General features: G+C 37.7%; 2 protein-coding genes across 4 annotated transcripts in view; one reads left to right on the top strand and one right to left on the bottom strand.

Annotated features, from left to right (window-relative positions):
• The window catches only part of LOC109852861, a 37,518-nt gene extending 10,312 nt beyond the window's left edge, over positions 1 to 27,206 (bottom strand). For all 3 annotated transcript variants that reach the window (XR_002250043.1, XR_002250042.1, XM_020424417.1), the window contains exon 1: positions 26,978 to 27,206. Coding sequence is in view for 1 of the 3 variants with exons in the window: in XM_020424417.1 (XP_020280006.1) it covers positions 26,978 to 27,005 (28 nt within the window). In the remaining 2 variants the exon portion in view is untranslated. The remainder of the gene's footprint in view (positions 1 to 26,977) is intronic.
• The window catches only part of LOC109852860 (homeotic protein ultrabithorax-like), a 69,423-nt gene that overhangs the window by 15,731 nt on the left and 26,117 nt on the right, over positions 1 to 27,575 (top strand). The window lies entirely within an intron of this gene.

Genomic DNA, 27,575 nt, shown 5'->3' with positions numbered 1-27,575 from the left:
CGCACTAGAAGAGAGACGGCAGAGAGAACTCGGGGAGTAATAAAGAGTGCGTGGCGGAAGAAACGACAAACTGCCGACAGTGACTCTTCTTCATCGTACGTATAGGTGAGAAAAACGGGTGATGGTGAAATAGCGTTTCGCGTGTGTGAGATTCCTCGCGTTTTGGGGTTGATGTCGGTCGGATGCGCCAACTTTCTAATAAATCGAACTAATCGAATTTATGGCCTTTCAAGCTCTACACAGAGGTACAAGCGAATCTCGCCGGTTATATGTATGAGGAGATATTATCATTATAATCTAAATTAAAGACATTATAAATTAATAGCTAATGATAAGTATCTTAATATATTGCATTCGCGCAAGGTTACGGAAATTGCTACAAGAAATGGGAGGATGAGGGATGTAGGTAATAAGGAATGCATAACGGAAAGAGAGAGGGCAAACCGCCAACAGTGGCTCTTCTTCGGTCATCACCGAGACCGAAGAGATTCGAAAGGAATAATATTCTTTAGCGGACCACGTTTATAAAAGCCTGCAACTTTCTCGCGTAATGTTAACATTAAATCTCACCTATAATAGACGAAATTACTACGTGATGTAAGTGAATAGTATTCTTCTCTAGAACTTTATTGCAGCGATATATGTTTACTTGTCACATGTAACATCTTGATTTCGAGAATAATCTTTTATACATTTGCATTATTATTATTTATTTTATGATTACAATATATTTTTCGAGGAACTACAAATCTATACGCTAGAAGTAATTATTAAAATGTTTGAATATGTAATAAAAGCAATATTCCGCGATATTATTGAATAATGATGAGACAGCTCGGGGCCTTGTCGAGTCCTTTTCCACGGGTCTTTATCTTACAGAATCTTGCATCGAACATGCGCTATATAGTCCTTATAACATGAGAATGTCCAAGCAACACTCTTGATGACAATAATGACGATCATTATAGTAACAACACCAACGATAATAATATATTATTTATCGCGGAAAAAATCTCTCTGTTCAAGATGGCTCCGACAAATATCCAGACCAATACGCGAGTTTGTCAATACTCCTGATGAAAAATATCTAACGCGTTTTGTAACAAATCTGTAAATTCCTATGCATAAATTATCGTCAAAAATTCCTATTATATTTATGTTTTTTTTATCACATTTTAAAATTTTTTTTTTTTACGCTAACGAGACGCGTTTTTCTTCTCTTAAAAAAAAGACAATTAAATCAAAAGATAGAAGCACGCCGATAAAGTATATTACTTTCTCTATTTTAATACAGTCGATCTCTTTACTCCTTGTAACGCATAATGGCCTGTCGTAAATATGAAATAACATGTATTTCACCTATGAACTTGGCATAATGAAAGACTGGCGTCGCACTTTGAGCATTAATTTGTAAGAAAGTAACGCCGTATCTACGTGTAGAGGTGCGCGGCAGTGAGAATACTCACGCAGGTGCTCTCACAATCAGTAACTCAGTGGACGCGTGCGCGTTTTACAGCCGGCATACCAAAGAACACGGACATAAACATTGTTGGGAGGATATACGCACAAGAAACAAAGAGAAAGAAAGAGAGAGAGAGAGAGGCGCGTGGTGGCGGATACGGAAAGAGGAACGAGAATTAAGATGGACGGTGCCAATCGTATGCTAATAGAGCAAGTCTTTTATTTTCTCCTTTTTACTAGTTTGGGGAAGTAACCCGCGGAGAGACGTTCAGTCGCACGCCGGTCGAAGCTCGATCTATGTCGAGCAAAATATCGTACGAGCGTATCAGCATGTTTTCTGGGGAAGTGAAATGTAGTAGCTGTGTGAGGGCCGTGATTAAATCCGGGCATGAAAATATACACGTGTGTTTTTATGTGTGTCCTGATAAATTTTTGCGGTGTTTTATATAAATAATATATCTGCTGTATACATATACATACTTTGTATTATACGCTGCATTATCGTACTACATCGGGTCACGATCCCTATTATATCTTTTTTGCTCCTCCGTGGCGGGACAAATTACGAAAATCATATATATTGTCTTCTCAAGGAAAGAGAAAAGCAGCACGATATTTCCTCTTTTTAAATCTGTTTGGCCTTCTGCCTTACTTAAAACAATCTTTATGTTACTTTTTTTATATTTTTTGTTTTGCATTGTTTTTTTGTTGTTGTAAAAAGTTTGATAATAATCGTAAATATAGAGCATTTACGTGCTGCTGCTCGTACTGATCGAACAGTTAACTTGTTTTTATTGCTATTCCGTACGGATGTGCGTGAGGGCCGTCTTAGAAACTTGTTTCTGTAGTTAATGGGTTAAAAATGCCATCTGGCCTCTGGAGATGCTTTTTTCCTCTTTAGTCGACGTTTTCTCTTGTATCGCTATGTGATGGTAGCAGAGATGTAGGTAATTTGTTTTATGTAACAAAAATAATAGCGCGCAAAAACACGTGTGTTTAGAAATAGAAGAACTAAACTAATCTTGAGCGATAGTAAACGTTGAAATGATGCAAATAAAATATTACATATATAAATCTATATTATGTTTTTTAACTAAAATAACACTAAATTGTTCGTTTTTTTTTTAAATAAAAATTTCAAAATGTGCAATTTCGCGTGAAACGATAAAATCAGTTTTGAAGCCGAATACATTATCTTCTCATTACAATTTTATACGTGCAAACTTATTAATATTATCAAATCGTCGGAGTAAACGATCCGGGAATACGTCCATCATTGATTCTCCCCACTACGCCGAACCGAACGATCCTTTCTCCCATAGGCCTCTGGACCTTTGAGGCATAGCCATTGACCATGACCAGACGCAGGCGTCCCTTTATCTTCTTCTCCAATGCTTTATTAAAATTATTTCTTCTTACACATAAAAATATATTTAAGCACATAATTTGTACTGTAGAGTGATTAATATTATCTAATAACACATCTATCTATCTGTCTATCTATCTATTTATAATAAATCTATTTTATTATAAACATCAATTAAATATTGATTACGAAGCAAGTATTATCAAAAAATATATTTATTGTGTCTACAATAAATATATATTTATCAATCTCGTTTTTTTCTTTTTTTTTATAACACATTTGTAAGTAATTATGTTCATATTGACTAATTTTGGAATTTTAAAAGCTGAAGTCTCGCGTATTAAGCATCACTTGTATAGATCGATCGTGGGTACCGATTCCCCCGGCATGCCACTTAAAATCGAGAGAACGCGCATCTTATTATCCATGTCTGCGAAATTAATCCTAGGTCTGCTCCTGGTGCAGCTGCACTTAACTTACCCCTTCATCTGTGAAAACGCTCTGGACTTTGCATAATTCTACCTTCTACCTTTTTTATTAGCCCTCGATAGCGTGATACACCACACTATGATATAACTGCCGGATTTTATCATTTTCTTTAATAAAAAAAATTTTGCGCATTTCCTCTTTAAAGATAAAAAATATTAGTTATTTCGTTAATCCGATTATGCCACTATAATCTAATTTGTCTTTCGATACTTGCGACATGTGAGACAATTTTGGGGGATCGCGGATACATTAATAAACAGTTGTACAAGTCGGTAAATTATGTAATTTTCATTTAAACTAAATTTCACTGCTAAATGTACCATGTAAATGACTCCAAACTTAAATGGCGCAAGGTATGCCGCGAATAAATCGGCCGGACGGAGGTTGAGAGATTAATTTGAGACGATATCTGGAAAAGTCGCGCCCCTAGTACGGCAAATTCTCCCACGTATGGGTAGTCGGACGAGAGTGAAGCAGCATTATCAGCACGGGCCGTCCCTTGTATGCCTACTAAATCTACGAAATAACCACCAGAACGTATGGAGGTATCTAACGTAGCTGGGCCGTTCTTTGGCCTATATTAGGTCGCGTTCGTTGCCCTTTATGTGCGTGATATTCGGAAATTTTAATTATGTTTGCTCTGTTAATCCTGACAGAAATAATTTATCGCGCATCCAGTTTTTGTTGGTAAACTTTTATTATCTCAAAATCTTTACTTGCGATTACAATAACGCTATGTTGTGTTTTTTTTTTTTTTTCAATGTTTTTGCAAGATGCAATATTTATTGATAATGATCAAGGATAATCAAGAGATAATCGTGTTTGTTCTGTGAACCGATTTTGTCATTTTTGCGTCAGGTGTGTATTCCATAGGGCGCAATTCTCAGGCATAAGAGGAAAAGAGAGAGAACGTCGGCGGAATATGGGACTATCTGCGAGTTAAAAACATAAACAAAAGTTTCAATACTCTCTCTCATAAGTCTCGAATACGGTATTAGCAGCTCGTTATCTGCACGTCCGGTTGGTTGATGCTCGTATCTGAAACGTGCATCAAATCAGCACCTCGGATAACTACGCTCGAAGGAACGACGTGACGGCAGGAAGAAAAACGAGACACGAGCGCGCGAGAAACAAAGGGGGAAAGTGAAACGCGATACGTTATTCCTTCGGTCACAATATTGACTGCAACTTAGGTCGATGAGATTTAGGTGACTCTTCCCTCTGTGAATGGGAAAGAGGTGGATAAATGGCTAGTAAGTGCGATCGTAGAGACAGTGTTTAGAGGGGTAGGTCTTCCCTTTAAATTCGCTTAAAGCCGATACCGAGTTTATTAGGGATACCAGGCATCTCACGGTTCGGCAACCATGAATTTATTCAAACTCGCGAAGCAGAATAGATTTTTATCGTCTACCATAGTAGAAAAAAGAATAATAGTTTTGTATAAAGTAATGCGACGAGTTGTGTGACAAATTTAAAAATTCTAAACATAACGTCGAGTTCGATTGAGAAAAGTTCGTACGCGCGACGAATTTTATGAAATGGTGGGGGCAAAGGATGGAGGGTTACTATGTATCCACCTATCGATGTAATCGTTATTGCTGTCCAATCTCTCGCGAATTGTGAACTTTGGTTTAGTCGGGAATTACTCGTACGGACAATGGCTGATGGTCTGCCCTATTATATCCTTCCGCAGCCGAAGGTTTCCGATAACTTTTGCGGTTAAACGCGGATCAAATTACTGTAAGACTTGCGGCTTTCCTCACTCCGGCACTTGCCGGAGCATATTACCAGAAGGAGCGCAGAATCTTCGACATGTTTTTACGCGCTATAATGACCGCACGTCGCACGTGTACCACTGCGTGTCGTGAAGAATTTATGCGTATCGAAACATGTTTCTCTACATTCGCCGAGTTATAAATCTAAACTTTTCCGATACTTTCAAAATCGTTTTTCATTTTCTTCGTTCTTTCATGCGAAACGATCGGAAGCTAACAATAGATTATTGATCAGTATTACTGAACATTCGTCATATTTTTTCTTCATAGAAAGATTATTTATTGCGATCCGCCTATTTGTCGTTTTGCATTTTATTATTAACGACGATAAGCTCAATTCACAAATTGAATATTCATGAATACCAAGTCGTGAATAGAATTCGCAAACACGGAGTTCGCGAACGAAGCTACGTTCTTAATTTCTGATCTGATCGATCATTTTGATCGAAGCAAACTGATTACGGTTAATTGAATTCAGGCAGTCGTTGAATGATTGCAGAGCTGGAGTAACGCATTATCTTGAACGGCCTTCCTTTATTTTCGGAAAATAGCTGTTAAGTAAATGTTCTCTTCTGTCGATAACATTTTCTTCGCACATTTGCAACTGGTAATCTTATGAATTTTTAATTCAATGAACGCAAAGATTACTGAGCACGACGCATGAAAAGTATATGCTGCACGGAGCAGTGTTCTAAGATACAATAAAAAAAAAAATAATATAACGCTCCGAGCTAGTATAAGCATCGCGATATCGTAGATAAAGAATCGGTTGATTCTCGCAAAACATTTAAAGATAATCTAAAATGCTCAGTTTTTACTATAAATACTTGTTCTTTCTGATGCTTTATCAAATAGTTTTTGAAGATTTTCTATGTGGAAAGTTAAGTAACTTTTTATAATAGCTGCAAATATTTAAATCATTTAATATGTAAAATAACAAGTAATAATAATAATTACTATTTATTCAAAATTATTAGGTAAGATTTTGTTTTTTTTTCTTTACACAAAATGTGTTACACAATAAACACGTTAAGTTCGAAACAAGATAAAGTTGCAATATTTTTCTCGAAGGAAATTAGTACCTTTCGTGATTATATAGCAAAAGACCCTTGCGTCACGTCGATTACAAGGTCGCAATGGCGTTTAGCTCAATTCCGAGAGCAGTGCGTATTTATGTACTGAACTATACGCAAGCGAGATTAACCAGATTAACCCTTGTCCGAGTTAGAACACCGCTCGTTGCGTTATAGCGTTTGATTTTCTAAAAGATTACGCAAAGAACGATTGAACGAGAATAATACAGAAGTAATTAACAAGAAGTAAATTTAATACATTTATTTATTTATCGCACACACATTTATCGCGTATATATACGACTACGGCGCGCGTTTCCCAACGAGAAATCGTGCAGATTCTTCATTTTTTCGCATATCGATAAGGCCCGGTGAGATCGTTAGCGAACGTTAGTCAGCCTATAGAACTACGGTCCTACAGACTGGAGAGACTATAGCGGCGCGGGCGTATCAACTCCTCTTGGTCGGGGGCCGTCTCATTATCCGTGCTCCGATGGTACCATGCTGTGAGCTCGCAAACCCCCTATAGTCGAATTCGTATTATATTCGTATCTCGGAACATAGTCTGGTATGTTCTCGCCATCCGGAACAATTTTGCTTTCTGTGACTGTAAGTATATTCAGCGTTACGTACTTAGCTTTTGTCACGATTTTATCTACGTGTCTTCACTTTGTTACACTAGAATATACATGTTTATCTCCGTTGAAGTAGCTTAATTTTAATTTTCTAATTTTCAGTCTTGTTACTTTCTTATTACATTTCTATTAAAAATATGTGTGTCAAGTACTATAAAATATAATTAATATAAATTTAATTAGAAATAAAAATATAATTAAAATTAAATTATATAATTAAATTTTGAATAAAAATATAATTATATATACACCCTATTACGATTAGAGCAAAGATGTTACGTAAAGTTTGTATCTAGTGTGTTAATTAGCAGATTCTTTTTAGAATTATTTGTCAAGTTTGTTTGTCTTTTCGATGTAGCTTGTTTTTCTCTCTCTTTTTTTCTTTTTCGAATCTTCTTGAAAAAAATTATTATAATTTTGTTATCTGTACAAAACACCGCGGACAAAACACCGTGGCACTCTTAGGTGCCTATAGACAAAGCAACTAAAACAACACATCCCGTGGTGGCCTTTGGTTTCTCGAACGAACGGAGGATGATGCATGGCGATACACGCATATATCCCCCTTTCCCCCTACTCCCTCTTTTCTCTCTCCGTTCTTGCGTTCGTGCCGCCCTCCTTTCTGCTCCTACCTGGCATCGGGAACTCCACCTTCTATCGGGTTTAAAACATCGGAGCACAGCTCCATCCAAAAATAATAACGATAATAATAACAATAAAAGCAACAAAATAAAAGGGAGACTAGAGAAACTATTCCTGTTACGTTGCATTCCTTCTGCAGAAACTCGTTGGACCACCCCGAATACGATACTAACCGCGGCACACATGGGACTTGAACAGGAATATCATTTGCCTTTTGTCGTGTGCGTTTGAATGCTCCATTTGTCTCTTGTCTTCGTAAATATTTATTTCATTAATCCATGTGTATTAATCAAGCAAAGGTGTTCGAAGACAAAAACATTCAGACTCGGGAATTGTTGGTGTACAGTTTTGCAATTTAAATTGATATTCAATACATATACGCATACAACAACAAACAAAAGTAGCAATATCATCGTCTTGCTAAATATTGTTTCTTTTATGTATGCATCTTAATGGACTGACGGAATGCTTTAAGTGAGCTCGAGATTTCGTGAGACAATTTGGTCACCTTCCAGAAGGATTGGCAGTATTCCAATGTCGCGACGAAATTGATAATTCATTCGTTTGTGAGTAAAAATATTATTTTTTTCTCGTGAAACTAAATGAAGTCTCGTAATTTATAATGTTTGAGTGAACACAATTCTCAAAACTCAGAGTTTTATTTTGTTGCGCGATGATATCTATTGACGCAAATGCAAATTTTTATTTGAAAACGATGCGATGCAATTTCGAATTTTCGATTGCAGTGGTGGTACTGTTGCATTTAAATTTAAATAGTTCGCATATATATTATTGTATTTTTTATTACGCTTTGAAGGGGGAGGGAAAACTATAAATTTTTTTTTGACATATTGCCCTTTCGTGAAATATAGAGCCAGCCTTTGCTCTATCTTGATGCACGCACGTCTGTGTATGTAAAAAATATTTTAACACGTTTTCAAATGTGTGATTTATATCGTTTATAATTCATATTACGTATGTTATTGTACTAGAGTAACTATTTATAATAATATAAATCTTGAGATACGGTCAATGATCGCAACTATTTATAATTAAAGCAGTTACACTGGGTGTAACGATATGTGCATATCCAGCATACTATCATTAGTTGAATAATGAGCAGAGCCACGTTAAATTACGCTTCGCTAGCGTGCAATAATTTCTCTCATCAGCACCAAGAATAAATTTTAAAAATATGCGAGATTTTCAAGTATTTTTCAATTATCTTTATGTAAAATCCAGGTTATTCTGTTATCTAGATCGGCTCGCTATAGTAAGTATAAAATGACGAGTTTTTTCACACTTACGTTCCACATGGATAGGTACACGTATATTTTATATAAAATTTAATGTATATAAAACTTTTACTAAAATCAATTTTACAATTTTACTTTTTTAAATTCAATTTTACGACTTTTTTTGTCTTCTGAGTTTAGTATTATTATTTTAAAAATTTGTATTTCTGACAACCATAGATACAATTACTTGATTTAGTTTCTTAATTTAATATTTTACATATTTATTTGTTATACGCATATATTGATTTTAATTGCAAATTAAAATTGATATATGCGTATAACAAATAAATATTTTTAGAAAAACGTCAATAAAAAGTTAGAATTATATGAGCGAATGATTTGTGCACCAATATGTGCCCGTCATGTTTGTGCTTGATTGATTTTTAACCGGGAACGCCAATGTGTTTTGCCTTTGCGTGAAACGAAAATGGTCGGATCACGTGACAGTGTGAGCACGTGTGCATGCATACGTGGAACACGGTAGGTAGGTACCAAGCGACACGCGATCGCCGTTTAAGCCCTTACAGTATAAATTATTGTGATTTCTTTCGAGTAACCCTTGTTTATAGGGATGCGTCGGCCGATCGTCCGGCCGATATGCCACAACATCAAAGGGCTTGCACGATTCTCCGGCGGGTCTCAACCGGATCTTCAGACCTCGGACGAAGACCTTAGGATTACGTAGAATTTAGTTAAACTCTCATCGGTGTTCATATTTAGCATTTTATTTTATACGATCTAAGCAGATAAATATATGTGTATGATACACATTGAAAAAGAACAACAATGCAATAATCGAGCCGTATGATTGAAGTAACAATGCGGATTTCAAACGACTAGAGGGTGCAATTTAATATTAAGATATTGATAATAATTAATTTTATAATTTATAGTCACCAAACTATAAATGACAATATGTTTGCTATTTGCACATAATCTATTTTTTCACGTTCCATATACGTTATTTATATATTTTATCAAATTTCGTTACTAATAAGATCAAAGTTTTGATGAAGATCTTAACGCGTGATCTTAGGCTAAGAAAGGCAGTCGAATTTTCAGTGTTATAAGGTGATAATTCGCCATCATACGAGAAAACAATATGTGAGAAACGGAATAAACGTATTCGAGAGATTGTACCTAGAATCACTTTCTTGCCGGAGTAAAAGCGGCGGAGTGGTACACATAGAAGGCGGGCTTTAGACGGTCCACAAATCATCCACATGCATCACGGCGCAATTACACGACGAGGGTTCATTTAAATCCGATAAATACTACACCGCTCATTGTATCGTGCCATCTGGCGGACGTGTTCTATACTTTGTTCGTGTATCCACGAAATCGGCCCGGAGGTCCGTGCCTTTTAAGGAGCATCCTTTAAACCCATATTTATTACTTCGTTGCCTTCAGATAATAAATCTCGAAAATGTGTGTGTATGTGTACGTGCGTACAAACACGATTATAAAATTAAAAAAATCAGCGCACTTAAGAAAATACTTTGTATTTAAATAAAAGAAAGTATATGTATATGTGTAAATTATAATACGGTTTCTCTATATTCACGAATGAAATTTTATCTCTCGTGCTTTCTTTCATCGTCGCGAGCAATGAGATGATGGCAAATAGCAGCGGAAACAAAAATTGCCGTTTTGATAAGAGTTTTGATTTGCCCTGTGGAGCAATCCGTTCGCTATGATACTCCAAACGTGTACCACATGGATGCCCATCGCAGAACGCATAGTGCATCGCGACGGGCGCGGATGTTTTTAAATCTCCCCGGAGCCTGTGTCGGAGATTTATCGCCGTGGCCAGTCCCTTTGGAACGTGCGTGCCTGCGCACATGCGTTAATTGCGCGACGCGAAATGCCGAAGGGTGAGGAAGGGTAAGCAACGAAGTTATTTGCAGTGGCGAAAGTACTCATGTGCGCTAGCCAGTGGCTAAACCTGTGGAAGGTCAAGGACTGATATAAAGATCACTGACCGATGAAAATGATTATTTTCAAATTTTTTTTAAATTTTTATAACGCTTAATTTAAAAAAAAAAAAGCAATTGTTTAATATCGCTTAATTTTCATGATATCATTCGTCAGCGAGATAATCTTTGGTGAATTTATGTCGTAATATTATTTTTAATAAAATATAAACATCGTAGAATTGTTTTGCATTATAAAGATGAGACATGTTTTGCCAGTATAATCTCTTTCTCTCTATGTTAAAAAACTAATTAATATATTTACATTGTTGCGGGAAAAAATGTCTGAATCTCAATGTTTATTTATTTTAACATACGGATTATAAAACAAGCAGAGAAAGAGTTTTTCCAGGAGATATAATCATCTAAATATATAAATAAATAATCATATAAACAAATGTCTAAAGCAACACGTGAAAACCTGAACGTAAACATAAAAAAAAGTAATATCTTTCAATCTCATCGATCCAAATTCTGCTAACATTTTGATCCGATCTTGGAAAGGTAAGTTCATCAATAAGAGTCGCGAATGCTAGCCATTAAGCTGAGGCCAATGAAGTATCGCATCAAAAAAAGAACAAAACGGCAGAGAACAGAGAGAGAAGGCATTGATGCGTGCGAATATGGCTGGATAGAGGATGGGACTAGTATTGCGGATGAAGTTTGGTATGCGTGAGAGTTCTGGGCGCGAATGGATAGCCGACGTCACGCCACGCGGTCCCACGAAAAGTTATGGTTATGCTAGACGGTAAATGGGGGAAGGGTGCTCAACTAAAAATAATATTACATTTTATGGACAGCCTAATTTCGTCGTAAAAGCGCCGCGCAGTTCAGAAGCTTAAAAAAATATCCATAAACAACTTCCGTTATGTGATTTTATCAATAACCTCACGCTATCTTAACTCACCCAAAACATTCGGTGAATCTTCGAATCACCCCATTAAAATGAAATGTCTTAAGAAGTTATTTATATGGGAACGATTAAAATTATTACTACCGGTTTTGGACGCGATCTTTTATCTATGTATAAATATATTACGTGTTAATTGTATATGCTGCCGTGCTAAGCTTTATTGATATAAATTTATGTGAAATTCTTGTTGAAATGTTTTATTCCACTTTAAGAATCGCTTAAATTAAAATTTATATAATTATCTTAATTAAGATTTATATAATTATTTTTTTATTTTTTTTAATTATACAAGTGTGTACGCCATCCATAGTTTATGATAATCTAAAAAGTTTTGAAGATGGTTTTCGAGCTTGAATAGTATTATAATATAAAAGTTTAGTAATATGCAATGTGTTAATCTAAAACAAAATTTTATTTACAATAAAAATGTTATATATTAAAAATATAATTATATAATATTTACTATATATCTGTTGTAAAATATAGTTAAAGTTATATTTTAATAAATATAGTTAAAGTTATATTTTGGATATACATTTAATATGTGTGTGTATATACAAATATACAAAAAGAAAATCTTGAAAAATAGATAACTGTCAATCAAGAAAGACTCAAAATACACGTGAGATAAGCATCGGGTGTGGCATGAAGACTTAGGCGCCATCTATACAGTTTATTACACACTATAGCGAACAGCATCTTCATAAGCTTTCAGTCGATAACATACATCGTACACAATATATAAGACGATACACGAGAAGAAAACTGATTTTTATCACACTTATAACATATTACATGCATAATTAAAAATAATTTCTCAATTTTTAAATAATTATTTTAAGGTAAAAATATAGTATAAACTAAATAAATTTTTAATTACACATACACACACATAAAGAGAGAAAAACTTTGTCGAAAATTTTCTTTTCATGCGCAATATGAAAAGAACCTTGCAGCAATATGTAAAAAAAACGTAAATCATCATTATTTCACTTTGGACTCTGTCATGTAAAATATAAATACACAAATGAAGTAATAATAGCTTCATTTTGTGAACATTTATAACAATGATAGAGTGAGATGAATCGATTAAACTCGAATCAAAAAGTTACGAGAAGTTTAACGATGTTATCGTATAGAGAGCGCGAGAAACCCTTCCTATTACAGTCATAAGAAGGGTATTATGAATAGTTTGAAGATTCGATGTAGAGAGAGAGGGGGCTGGCCTACCGTTCGTGGGAAACACCCTTACGGCCATACTTGAATCCAACATGGCTTTTCCTTTCTTTAATGGAACTACCAGGGTCTTCGAGATTTGTAGGTAGAAGTCAAAATGACAGTACATTTCTCGAACCCTAACACGCGTACACCGTTGGAATCCGAGAGGTGAGAGAGTAGATAGTCGCGATTGGACGCCTGAGTAAAGGACATGGCGCTTCGTTAGTCCGGTTGTCTCGAATCCTCTCGAAACAAGATTTATATGCGGTACGATGTTTTAAGTGTGATCGACTATCGCCGATTATTCCATTAGCGGAATGCATTGGCCATCGTCCACTTTCTGTGTTTTAGTGATTATATAATTTCTGTGTTTAACGCGAGACAAAACCAAATTTGTAATATATCTGTTTAAATTTATCGTTAATGTAAGGTAACAGATATTATATATTTTATTACAAACTGTTACGTTTAACACACTTATTTGAAAATGCAATAAATTTACTTTTTAATAACTTGAACAATAAGATTGTTTAAGTAAGTTTTCTAACATGACACAATCTTCGCTTGAAAAAAAAGCAAGAATAATACAGGGGTAACTAACGTTTCTTATCAACAAATAATTACTCATTTTGGAAATTCCGTTTCAAATTCCGCCATATATCTTGATCCGCTTTGCGAACATGCTAATTGACTAACGAGCATTTACATTGCTAATTGCGTGGACATGTGAGTGTAATAGCGTCTAATGCAAACAATGTTCCAAGACAATCGAACCCTTTCTCGGGAAGGTTGAATGGCCTATGGTGGTTAATGAAAATTATCTAACACGCAATAGAAAGAAAAGTTTGTGTGCACTGCATATAAGTATTTCTTTTTTAGAAATACATGAAATATCGATTTATCTACATTGCACTTTAGTCTTGTACTTTGTTCTTATACATTACTCTTCTGTGTTAATGTAATTTTGTGAGAAGCGCCACGTGCGATTTCATTTAATTTAGTCACCCTAGTATGTAAAATAATGCGCCCATTTGGTAGGATAATTACGTTCGAAGAAAAGGGGTTTAGCAACAGCGTAGTCTAGTAAAGGAATGCTTATTCCTTAGGGTAAAGAAGACGGCTAAGATTTACGTTTCATATAAATATAACTTTTCCATTCCTTCGCAATTAAAACATTAGCAGAAGCTCTACGTCAGGTTTTATTAATAATTTTCTCAATTATAACACAAAGAATATATAATTTATAACCATTTAAAAAGATTTTGAATAATATAGCACTCACTTTCTTTGTTTTTTTTTTATTTTAAACACGGAAAATTGAAAGATCATTTTTAAATACTGGGTAGAAAACGCGTCACTGCAACAACCTTGCTACGGACAGCAAAGTTTATACTTTGATAATTTTGTAATTTGCTTGATTATCTTGTAAGTAAGTGTAATCGATCTGAGATAATAGTCTAGTTTTGTAAATCGATAGGGTTATTTGATAACATAATAATCTCAGATGAAAACCAGTCTGTATCTGGCGGCGACCGAAGATGCGGAGGCGCGCTTATATTCTAGGGTAAACAAGAAGACGTGTACAGTTTACGATAACGCATAAATATCCCGAGGGTCTCCAACTTTTACGAACCCTTTCCCCAAGGCGGTACGCGGGGGTGAGAATAGAAGTTTGTGGTGACTGGGCACGGTCCTTTATACACTTCTACAGAGAGTCTAACGCCCGGTACTTACTTCGGTATATCTTTGCCGGCCGGCAGTAGATGCGAGCTTTAACTCTTCCACCGCCTGCAGTCGGGAAATAAAACATTGCGCGAAGAAACTTCGCCCCGGTATGGCGCTTTTTACTCTCTTTTCGATGGCGCTGCATTATGCCCAGGTTTTTACCAAAGGCGACAGCGTTTGCTCCGGCAAAAATTTTTCCTAGAGGTACGGCAATCGTATATACGTCTAGGATAAATTATCTTTTTCTGCGTATGTGATTTATAAAAGTAAACGAATAAATTTTTGCAAAAGTTCTAAGTTGAGCGTTTATAACAAATTTATTAAAAATATGAAGACTATAAGCTCTTTTCTTTGCAAAACACTGATTGCATTTATAAACTACCTCTGTATATACTTTTTTATTATTTTTATAAAGTTCTATCAACTTATCGCGCTTTGTTAAGCGCACAACGTCTCTCACTAGAAAATATTACACACAAAAATGAGACACTCGGAATGGACGGAAAAATAAGAAAAGCGCGCGCGACGAAAGCATCATGGAGCCATTAAAGATATTAAGAGTCGACATAATTTTGGCATGCGGCTCATTGCATGCATATATGTACACTCGCATGCATTTATACATACACGATATGTGCTTCTGTATGGGTTATGTGCCGTAACTTTTAGATGCACTATTCGACGTAATATTGCGGGAGCGGTAGTGTATTATGCGCGACTAGAAGTTCCACTATATAAAAGTCGGTTTACTTTACGCTACATAGAAGATAGACGCAACTCTATACTACCACCGCGATATATGTATATATATATATATGTGACGCTATTCAGGCTCTCGTCTCCATTTCGGCTCGCTCGCCGATGCATCGAGTGTTCCGTCTTTCTTTTGCTGTAGATCTTTGTACACACTTGCAACGTATAGCGAACTAAAGTGTACGGTCGAACGGCTGAAAGTTTTCGCAGTAGACAAAAATGTATTCAAAGTTCCGGCGCACTTACACTTCCGCGTATAACGGGTCATGGGATATAAGTGGTTGGATACCAATTGGAATAGCCATATAAATACAGAGAGAGGAGAATTTGAAAGATAAAAATACATTAGAAATTTATATGCACGTATATAACAAGATTTATCTAAAATTTACGTTCATACGTTATAAGTTATATTACATCAACGTTTTGTTTTCGCAAGATGTTCAAATTCAAAAAACGAGGAGTGAGATTATACGTGGATTTTGTGCAGTTGGCACCAAGTGTGTATTAAAACGTTTTGACGAGAGGAACGTTTTGCGGATATTATTGTCACGCATTTAGTGACACAGAAAACAATTCGAGTTTATGTATACGTAAGTACAGTGGCGATGTTGCACAAACATAAATGGTCGGAAACGTGACTGGCGCGGCTAACAGACCGCTACGCGCGTGCACGTGCAACATCTTTTCACATATCCGTAATACTAAGTGCTTTTCTGACCTACAGATGAAGTTATAATTAGACACGAGACTCGCGTAAAACTTACGAGCTACTTCGAACGTGGATCCCCTTGATAATTATGTGTATAGTCAGCGGTTCTTATGGTAATGTAATCCTCGTCTGGAAAACGTATTATTTTCACATTTTGGTTTTAAAAATGGGGAGATGATGTAACGTTATGGCTCACCAGTTAGCACCAATCGATAGAATTATCGAGATCATTTAAATGCACGTTGAGGGAATATGTATCACCCTACTTGAGAAGACCGCAATAAAAGACGAGGGGGGAAAAGAAAAGAGGATAAACTTCACAAAAGGCGCAGGCCCATCTCCCTGTAAGGAGATGCCGGGAACGTCGGGATAGATATAAGGAGAATTGCGGGGGAGTAGTAGGCACGAGCCGCGACGTGTTACCAGTCGATCCCTTGCGAAGGGTAGGAAGCAATTATAACACTAAATTAAGGACGAGGAAAATTTGGTAATTAGGGGGATTCAAAAGGGATAAAGTTGGGATCGTTTTTCCTTCACCGGATTCTTCGGAGTTTACCGAGTCTTAGGTTTTCTCGCGTACTGACGGAGACAATTTTTGTCTTTGTTTCTTTTTTCTTTTTTGTTCTACAATCGATTCCAGAATCATTAAATGCAAAAGTGTTCTGAATTTTGATTATTTCTTTAATCATTATCACAATCATTCTTGTTAAGTTTAATAAAACATGTCAGAAGAAATATTTATAATACCGAAGTGGAGATGTGATGACTAATAGCTCTTCGGAATGATACTGTTCAACAAATATACTAGACACCTACATTCACGCTAATATTAGATTTAGCACGATATAGCCGGTAAAATGCACAATTCTACACATTCGGACCGCAGTATTGCAACGACGTTTTACGCGCTGACGCGCCGCTGTCCGTCATGATGGGCGCCGTAGCGCGAACCACGAATCCCCGACCGAACCCCCTAGGCAGCAGGATATATCTCCGTTGGATTACACTGGGCTACCAATAGGATAAACACAAACACACGATGCGCTACAGTTGCAATTGGAGAAGGGGTAGTGAAAGAGAGAAAAATGCAGAGAGAATGAATTGGAATGAATGAGAGGGAAAGAGATGGTTGACTTGTGTAGCGGGGAATGAGCAGAAGGGGTGGTAGATGGCAGAGATGGTAGCTCGGGGGTAGGAGGGAGAATCGTTGAGCTATACGAGGATGGGGGTTGGAGGTCGATGCGTGCAGGCAGTGCGATCCGTCAGACCGGGTAAACCAAAAGCATAAATTTAATAGGTTTCACCCCCTTCTTCGAGGTTTATGGCGTCACCGAATTTCCCATTAAATAAACAAGCGCGATGTTCATTACTGGGCACCGATTCTCGCGTAATTCCAACCGATGTCACTGCACGATGCTGAAAATTGTCTGGAGAACGATTTAGAATCACGACGTTCAATATTTTGCGAAATATTCACCACGAATGGCGATTTTTTTTTTTACATTGAGATAGGATATTTTTATCGATCGGTTTTATTTCTAATTTCTTTTTTTTCAGACAGCGGTGAAAAATTCTTCTAACACAATTAGATTACACCAAATTAAAATTCAACACACGCACACACACACATACAATCTCTCTTTCTTTTTCCCTTCCTCTTGAGAACAATATTTTTAATCCCGATTGAAAACAGACAATTATCGTGCGCACAGACTACGTACGCGAAGCACTGTAACTCCTGCTTGCTGATAATTAGCGCATCCATCAGGCGCAGCAAGCCGCTAGCTAATGCCGATCGTACGTTATCGTTATCACGGTCTCCCCATTTTGCCCCACTGTACTGCGCCACCTCCGCCTTCCTCTCCTTTCCACCCCCCTCACTCGAACTCGTCCATTTGTACGTGGTGTGTACAAGAGCCACCAACAGTGACACCATCACCAGGCTGGTTTCTACCGGCCTGTGCTCTCCAATCCTACACGGATAGGCAATGCATGAGCTGTCGATACCGTCAATAATCTAATAACCATTCACCGCCAATGCGTCGTAAGTCACCGGTCTGCAGATTTTCACTCGGTAGCCGGATACGGAAAGCAATAACCGCGCGGATCTCTTTGGATTATCAATTCATCGAGTAGGGCTAGAGAGACCACAAGAACGAGACGTTACGCGCTACGATGGCAATATGAGATTTCGCGGTCGATTTACGATCCTGTCGCGAGCCACGTTGCAGGTGACCAAGGTCGCAATGTATGAATAAATATATGGATATCATCCGGTCTCTGGTAGTAATATGTCTCAAATTATATGTGTTTAATAGAGTGCCTTTTAGCGTTCTATTTAGCACTCTCTCGCAAATGAATGACGATATTAATCTTTCTCTGATTATACGCGAATGAAATTGCGCGTTTTTGCATATCTTAGCGAGCAATTTCATGTCCACACGCAAATAACTCACACCTGAAAGTATCCACAGCAATCGTCGACGACGAAGTTATTGACAATCTAGGTTTTTTATTTTGACGAGAATTCGTGATAAAACATCGATCACCGAGCTAGTGAATTTATTTCGCGCGCAAAATGGTGGTAGTAGTGTTTTTGTCGCGATTCAACTAAACCAGTTGATACGTTTGTTTGTTTTTTTTTTTTGTCTAAATTGTTGATTTCACCTTTAATGAAAGAGATATAAATCGCACGGGGAGGGAGGGGACATAAATTGCACGTTCACAAAATACGAAACAATTTGGCTACGACAATATTGCAGAAGCGCTCGTAGTCGAAGTGCATCGTGGCGGGCTGCAATTTTTCGCTTTCGCGTTTCGATACTCTGTGTACGAGGCTAAATTGCTGCAATCTTCTATCGTCGACATTATCTCCTCGCGCGCGGCCGGACCATATCGAGAGTATATTTGCTCACGTGTGTAAGGTAGGGACGTTCTACGCGTGTGTGCGCGGAGGGACCCGTTGTTGGGTGGGTTACCTACTTAAGTTAGATATTATCGGCAGAGAGAGGAGGCGATTCGATTGCGTGTAGCGGAGCATGGTGTAGCGCTGATATAGAACTACTAAACAGGTCGTAGATCAGCTCGGTTAGTTATAACAGTGGCCCTACACCCCCTTCGCCCTTCCCTCTCTTGTCTCACCCCGTCTAGCTGAACCAATTCCCACTGGTGTTCTGCATCATTTGGCGGCCCGCGGCCGTGAGATGCGCGCATGCACCGGCAACAATGCGCGCTATCACGATTATATAATCCGCTCTGCGACAGTCCATGATATCCAGAAAAACGAGTTAGGTTACCGAGTAAATTACAGCGTCCGTGATGTACGAGCGATTTTTCGTGTGTGATACTTTGGTATCGCGTACAATGCAACGTTATATCGTAATAATGCTTATATGTGTATTTTCTACCATTTAGATTACAAAAGTTGTTACGCGTTTGTGAGTAGAGTGTACAGAAAAAAAAGTTTTCATAAATTTTATTCAAGTTACTTTTTTTTTTTGTTACAGGTAAGAGAATAAACAGTACATCTCTTTGAGACATATAAAATGGGCGATGTGACTGTATGGTGAGTTTTTATTCGTTTTAAAAGCTTAACTCGGATCATTCAACAATTCCTTCTATCTTCGCGAATGGGATCCGTAGAAAAGTTGAAAGTTCCGAAGTTTTTTTCAGTCAAATTTATTCTACTTTAGTTCTAGTCACGCAGATGTTATGTTTCCCATTCCGTTCCCGAGTTTTGTTGAATTCTCCTTTATCTCGCTTGACATTTCCGAGCGAAATGGGAGGTGAGCTCTCAAGAATAAAGAGTCGTAGGGTGAGTTCTCATCGCGGGGAACCGAGGAACGAAACACCCTACTTCGCGAGAGAGAACAGAGAAGGATTGCGTAGAACAGCTGCGAGCTTCTTGATACTGTCGGAAGAACGACGTCTGTGTGTCTTGTCTTCTTTCCTTTTTTTTTTTTTTTAAGAGTTCACGGGAGTGAGGATATGGAACGCGCGAAAAGAGAAAGTGCACGGAACGATGCCTTCGAGGGTGATCAATAAATATTGGCCCTCGGGGGTGAAATTGGGGTCCAAATACGCCGGCGGAGGATGAAAGAGAGAGAGAGAGAGAAGAAGAGAGAGAGGACAGTCGTACTGCTGCGGTTGCCGCCCCTTTCCTATGGCACACGACGTATGGCAGAAATAACCACTTGGTATAGGCAATGGAGAATCGCTCAATCGTAATTCCCTCAGCCTTTGTGATCGATACTCACTTTAAGCTATTCCGCTATCCGAATCGAGAGACACGGATTGGTTCGGTCGAGAAGAAAGACTCGCGGCAGATATCGTAAAACAATGATATCGCGATATACTGTTTCTCGTTTGAAGAGAGTTATAATTTAATGTTATTAGATGTCGCGACGTTAATTTCACGAGATACGCAAAATATAATCTCGTTGGGGAGTTACGTCATGTATAAATTACCATTGGTTAACATATCAGCGCGGTGATTTCAACAATGGCTTACAATGGCTATTGGATTGTCATGAAACGATAATAATTAATGAAAGAGCTAGATTATTGATTGGCGGAATAAACACATTTCTGCCTTTAAACACTGCAAATTGCATATCATTATTTGAAAACTTATTCGCGTTTATCTAAACTCTGTTGCGTATCTCTTGTGTATTTCGACAATGTCATTTTTATGTGATCTAAAGTAGTAAGACACAAGAATTTTTTCCGAAACTATAGTGTCTAATTTTTTATTGTTATTTCTATGAATTTTTGTAGAATGATAACGTGTTCATTTCCTATCTCGCTCAATTGTCTGTACCATTTTCCAGTCGTCGCTAAATAGAAATCCTCGTACTCCCGGCTGTGGGGCGGTTTCCGTGGATTCGGTTAGAATTTGGATGAGGAAGCTGGATGCTTCCCGAGGCGTGAAATGGCTGCGTTAACCGCTTGCACGAGCGCGCCCTGCGCGAGGAAAGGGGCGGATGCTTTCTACTCTTCTTTCCCTCCCTCCGTAACGCAACAAAACGCTTGCTCTGTACTTTCAAGATTTTCCATGAGAATATGAATAGAAACACTATCTCTTCTCTTTTGCATAAAAATGCATCTTAACTAAAAGAATAATCCGCTACTAAATTTCATGTTTATACATACATCTTTTTATCTCTGTGAGTTAATAAATATCGTTGAGAGTATTTACTAGCGACAGGCGCGTAGATTAATTTTTTAAGTCTACTATCGATGCAAAATGTTTTTGTACATCTTTAAGTACACACTTTTAACGGTAACGTTCAAGCTGGGTATTTATTTTGCTTCTACGCTCAAATATCGTTCAGAAAATTTTTGTTTTTTATGCTTTGCAAATTTATTAAAATCATCTGCTTCGATTTCCGTCGTTTTTTCCACTTTGCGCAGTTCGAGAATATCGGAGAATTCCAGAATATATATGCTTTTCTCTGGCAAAGGCGTTCGGAGGATTTAGCGACTCCCTTCCGAAAAATCGTCATTCTTCTTTCCTCCTTCGGCACCTACCCCCGCCGATCCTTACTGTTTTTGGGGTTGCTCCCGAACACGTGGATAGCAATATCATCGTACGAATCTCACGAGAAGGTATAAGATGAAAGTTATGTGCTTCGCTATGCGCGAGGGAATCATAGATCAGCAGTCGGACGTCTGCGGGGACGTGAACGAACGAACGAAGACCCACCGTCACCCCCCGCCAATCCCCCTTTTTCGTTCTTCCCTCTTCTCTCGAAAACCAACCTCCGTTCCTCACATCTCCGTTCCTTGCCAACCCCGCTGTACAACTGACTTCATCTTTCTCCCTTTCTCTCGACGTTCGCATGTTGCTGTCTCTTCAAAATTCACCTGACTTCTACACTCTTATTTATACGCGCATATGCTTTACATAGTTCTTTATGTAAATTTACGTGTACATGTGTGTTCAATGTAGTGTATATATTATTGGTATATCTTTTACGCGCGTGAAATGCGCCAAGAGAGAGGAACGCGCGTAAAAATGACCGGCGCATAAGTACGTGTACACAATTCTGGATATGACAGTTGTGGCAAACGACTATGTTTCGATAATAGTATATTATTATAATAGTATATTCTCTCGAACACAGAAAAGTCAAGTGTTTTCGTATTAAGTAAAAATGTCTAAATTGTCATTTCATGCAAAATTTAAACTGATTTACAATGTGTATGTGTTGAAATCTGGTTTACAATCTGCTGAATAAATTAAAAATAAGAAACTTCTCGACACGTGGCATTTGAAGTATATAAAATATAACAAATTTTTAGATCACGTTGTTGTATCAAACGTAAAATAATTGTTGACAAAGACAAACGATTTACATCCAGTTACAACTACTCTAAAATCTTCATAAAATCTTGCAAGGTCTCTTATATTTCTCTTAAAGCAATCAATATTAAATACAAGAAATATATGTACCTACGACGCGCGTGAACTATGGCAGCTAATTTTGTGCGATCGAGAAAATTAAGAGTAGCGAATGCTGTTTCAATCTCGCAGGGGCCATTCTATTTTTTCGCCGGTGGCACGTGAATTAAGTCCCTTCGCTATCTTCAGTCCTCACGTAAATTACGCGACGCTCCGTGGAGAGAAATAGCCGCCTCTTCTTTTCCCCCCGCACCCCAGCTCTTTCTACTTTATTTACATATAGATACGAAGGCCATTGAGTTGGCAGGAAAGTACTACTCTCTTTCTCTGTCTCTTTTTATAAGTTGATTCATTCAACATCAATAAAATTTGCCTACTCGGAATTATCGCCAAGTACGCGTTAGTAGAGAATATCACGTTCAAACTTTAACGTATTCACTATCAGATATAATACGGCAAGTAAAACTTTCAGTTTAAGCTCATAAATTATTTTTTTATCATAAGTTTGTACAGAAATTGTGAAAATTGCGCATTACAATTACAAATACTCGTAGTTTTATATATAGTCAAATTTGCCTCCAAGTACATAGAACATAAAATTATTTATTTAACTCAATCACTCTGTGCAAATTCTTTTAACATTTGTTACGCATGCCGATAGAAAATTCAGTACTTCTGTATTAACTTCGGAATTCAAACAAGCAAGGCGTATTATGAACATGCACATAAACATCCCTTGGCGTTATCAGTTGTCGGACGCCGGGGTGCCGGATATTGTCGCATCCTCTGCTTTGCTCTCTCGACTCTCTCTTTCTCTCTCTCTTTCTCTCTCTCTCTCTCCGTTCCACAAAACGGAGCGAGGAAGAGATACGCTGTTGGAAACAAAATATAGGAAAGCAGATCAGAGTAGAATAGTGCGACCTAAAGTTGCAGATTTAATTATCTGTCTCCGACTATCGTATTTTTCTAATAACGAAGAATGCCGTAACAATGTACCGTACAAATTTATTAGTAACATTATTCGCGATTATTTCAAAAATATGCGACGCATAAGTTAAACGGCTTTAAATGAAAATCTTCTGTACTTTCTTTGACGACAATAGCTTAGGGTTGTATATGAGAATTCATAAAAAAAAAAAAATCGTAAGTAACCAGAGTAAAACGTACTTTTTCTATTAAAAGAGAATAGAAATCTTTTCTTTGTGTCAAAAAAAATACGATCTAAACTAGAGAAAGTTTAGGACTTCCTTTATAATGTCCAAAGATTAACGGTATCGTACCTTTTTCGGTTCTTTTTTTTTTTTTTTTTTTTTGACTCTTGATGCTACACCCAGATGTGCGCTTGCTAACAATGGAAACGAACGAAGAGAGAAAAGACTAGTAAACTAGAAGTTTCAAAATATTTATTCCAAGTTATCATTATCTATTTTATTGGAGCAGAATGTCGGTCGACATCGCTAATTGTTGTTGGCGTGAATTGTAATATTTGTAATTATATAACCCATATAATGTACATTTGTCTTTTCGGACAGTTGAAAAGTTTCTGAGAACTCTGTATCAATGTGACCCCAAACATAATCGAGCGCATGGATTATTTCACTCCGTAAAGCGTGCCGAAGGGTGAGCACACAAAGCTTGAAAGAGTTAAATCGCAAACCGGTGTGGGACTGCTAGCGACGAGCAAATAATCGAGTTTAATTACAAAACCGTCGGAATGATTTAATTACGCTGTACAACGTTACCGGAGATATATATCATGTACCAGGCGGCACACACATATACTCCAATTCTCTTTTTTTTACCCTCCTGGGATGCTTGATGATAAGTGAAGCATCGGTCTATAATATTATGTGTTCAATTTTCAAGATGTATCAATTTCGAGGTGTTCGATCCGAAAATTGTGTGCACGCGAGAATTAAATATAATTTTTTCAAATATTACTGATTTATTAATAAAATATATAGATGGAAAAATATATAAAAAATATAACATATACTTATTAAAAATTAATTCTGATATAAATTCTCACTTTATCTCGCGTTAACTTTATTATTTAAAAACGCAAAAAAGAGATAAGAAAAAGTTTTTTCAGTGAGATTTATTTGCATCGTTGTTTTCGAAAATCGCACAGACATCTCGTGTCTCTTAAAATTCAGTTCTTCTCTCAGAACTGCGGGCTTATCTCTGCCGCGTTTTTGTCCGTCTGCGGTAGTGTTGCAACACGCGAAGCAACGTTCGCGCGAAACCTGCGACAAGAGATTTCTACTTGATAACGTTCTTGGCACGCGAGTACACTGAACTCAAGCTAAGAAAGATTGATAAGATTTGGATAAATCCGTGTTCTTCGTAGCAACCAAGCTGCACGACACATCTGATACCTTCCGCGTGTTTTCTTATAAATGATGTAATAATTAATAAAATTTTGCAGAATTTTGATTCGATAACTTATATACGAATAAGCTACACAAATATGATGAATTTAACAAATTATATAAATTTGTGTTTTCTATAAAATTAAAAATTTTTTTATTATGTGTGCTCTGACGGAATATTAAAAGTATAAATAATACGCGCACGAAAAATATGATTTCATAAAGATGCAAATTTACACTCAAACTATTCGGTTGCATTAAAAGTCATATCCGCGTTTCTGATACTTTGTAGTATTCGCAAGTGCTTTGAATGGCGATATTGAGTTTTTATCCCGCCATTGCACCCAGGCGGAAACTGTAATCACCATCTTTTCATTGCCCTATACGTGTTCAACGTTTATCCTCTTTTTTTCTCGTCGCGAATTCACGTAAATCTGCGGTAACAGCGATAAACCTGCGAAGCTGCGAACGTTCAACATTTATTATTGCTCTCGCGTGTGAAGTTTGATATCCCGGGCGCACATGGATGCGCGCGGTCGCGCGCCGGTGGATGTACGGATAGAATGCAAAGGGCGACGCTACTGTTCCTGGTGGTTTGCTGTTAGTGCGTAGGGGATGGGTAGATACGCTGGGGGTTGCGGTGGATCGGTGGGGGAAGAGAGAGAGAGATAGGGCAAGTAGGAGGGAGGAGCGGGGCGTGCGCCCTGCACCTCATAAACTTAAACCCTAATTAACCAGCGCTACGACTACTGTTGCGCTCTACGTGCGTATGGTTCTCGTTCGTACACACGAACGCACTTGGACGCTTTTCTCTCTTGCTCCCGCACCCGCGTGGGTGGTATGTATACGTGTATATGCACGTTCGGCGGTATTCTCTAGTGAGAGACGCGATGTTTATTGCCCGACTTCACGTAAATTAGCTCCGCCCGCGAAACTATCCGGTGGGTTCCGTTCGCGGTGAAGCCATAACCGTTGTTTCCGAAGACGAGTCAGGCGCTCGAATTTTCCCTTTACACGCTCCAACATGAAATTCGACATGTTCATTCTTACAGGGGAGATATAAACTTGACTTATTCGATAAAATACAAAAATTTTTTAAATCAGTTTGATTGGCGAGATGTTTCGCGACACAGGATAAAAATTCACAATCACGTACTTTTAATTTTAAAAGAAAAAAGTTTTATTTCGAACTCGTAAGATCAAGATGTGTATACATAAGATTTTAAATTGATGTATACATTAAATATTTAAATGGCTCAGAAGCAACTATGTGGAAGATATTTATTGCGAACTATTTTGTGCAATCTGCTTATTTGATTCAACAACACTTATGCAACACATCTCGCGCATACTTAGCTGAATGTCAGTTTAGCGAGCTCACAAAGTGATTTCTTCAGAATTCAAAGCGTATATTATACATGTAAACAAATTCAAGGCACGCCAAGTGTTTTTCTTGTCAATGTTACATTGTTACGTCAAGAAAACAAGCAGATAAAACATAGAAGATTTATAATGATCATAAAGTTGTCTTTGCTCGTTTTATGTGTCAGAAAAGTGCAATGGCATCATTAATAAGTAAGTCAAGTAATAATGTAGTAGTTCGCATAGCTATATTAACTCACTTAATCACACATAATAAACAATGAAGAGAAAACGTATATCATATTTTTAGATTGGATCAGTTTAGAACACAGAAAAATCATGTATAAATTAAAAAAATTATAATTATAAAAAAATTAAGCACAATATTAAACAATTACGTTAAATAAAAGCAATTCTTACTGTTTGTAATACGAAATTTCGCGGAGTTACCAAAATCGTATATTCCTCTCTATTATGTATGTGTACGTATTTGGCGCAGGCGTATTATCACGTGAGAAAACCATTTGCCCAATCCACATATCAGCTAGTAGTCCTCGCTGATAGCGGAGCAACCACGCGAAATTTCACACATTACTTATAATTTTTAGAAAGAAAAAATTAAAGTCGCGTGCGATAAGCTCAATCGAGTCACTATGATGCGGAACAAAACACTGAAATCACGCACAAGCACGAGTTTTTTCACTTCAACACAGCCCTAACCACGACAATACAATCTGCGCGTTCGAACGCTTCTAAAAATATTTACGTTCCATATGTGTTTACACCGTATCGCAAAAAAACACTTACGTAGTAACGTCGTCGATGTGCGAAGCATCTTTTTCTACGAGGACTTTAAACGGATCACAATGATTGACACATGATGTAGGCGTAATCCGTTGGGCACTTGACTCGTACCGATGCCGCCATCTGCGCATGCCCGCCCCGTGCCAATATGGCGATTCGTCCAGTCCACAACAGAGTAGCGCGGGATGGGTTGCCCCGCGGATGGAGCCTGGTCGATGCGACTGGAGCCACGAGTTGCCGCGACGCGGCAGAGTGATCGCTCGCGTAAGCAGTTATTGGGAGGGGCGAGACCACCCAACATGGCTGCCGTGTTCGTGTCTCCTGTGATTTCGGCCGAGTTAATTTTCTCACCGTTTTCCACGGCGATTTCAACTAGCTATCGTCACACTCGTGCTGTCATCGTCGACTGGACGTCGGCAACGGTATGTAACTTGTCGTTTAATCACGCGAATTTTCCGATTAAATCACGAGACGCAACAGCTGTAGCCATCTTACCAAAGGCTTACGCCCACATGTGTATTTCGCGCGTGTGTGCGCGCGTGTGTACGGTGAAAACGTGTACTCCATATAGTGTAAAACGGAAGATATATCGTTCTCAAAA

Source organism: Pseudomyrmex gracilis, unplaced genomic scaffold, assembly GCF_002006095.1.
Source record: "Pseudomyrmex gracilis isolate BER0280 unplaced genomic scaffold, ASM200609v1 scaffold_38, whole genome shotgun sequence".
NCBI lineage: Eukaryota > Metazoa > Arthropoda > Insecta > Hymenoptera > Formicidae > Pseudomyrmex > Pseudomyrmex gracilis.
Note: the sequence above shows the minus strand (reverse complement) of the source record. Positions and strands in the feature narration are given on the sequence as shown.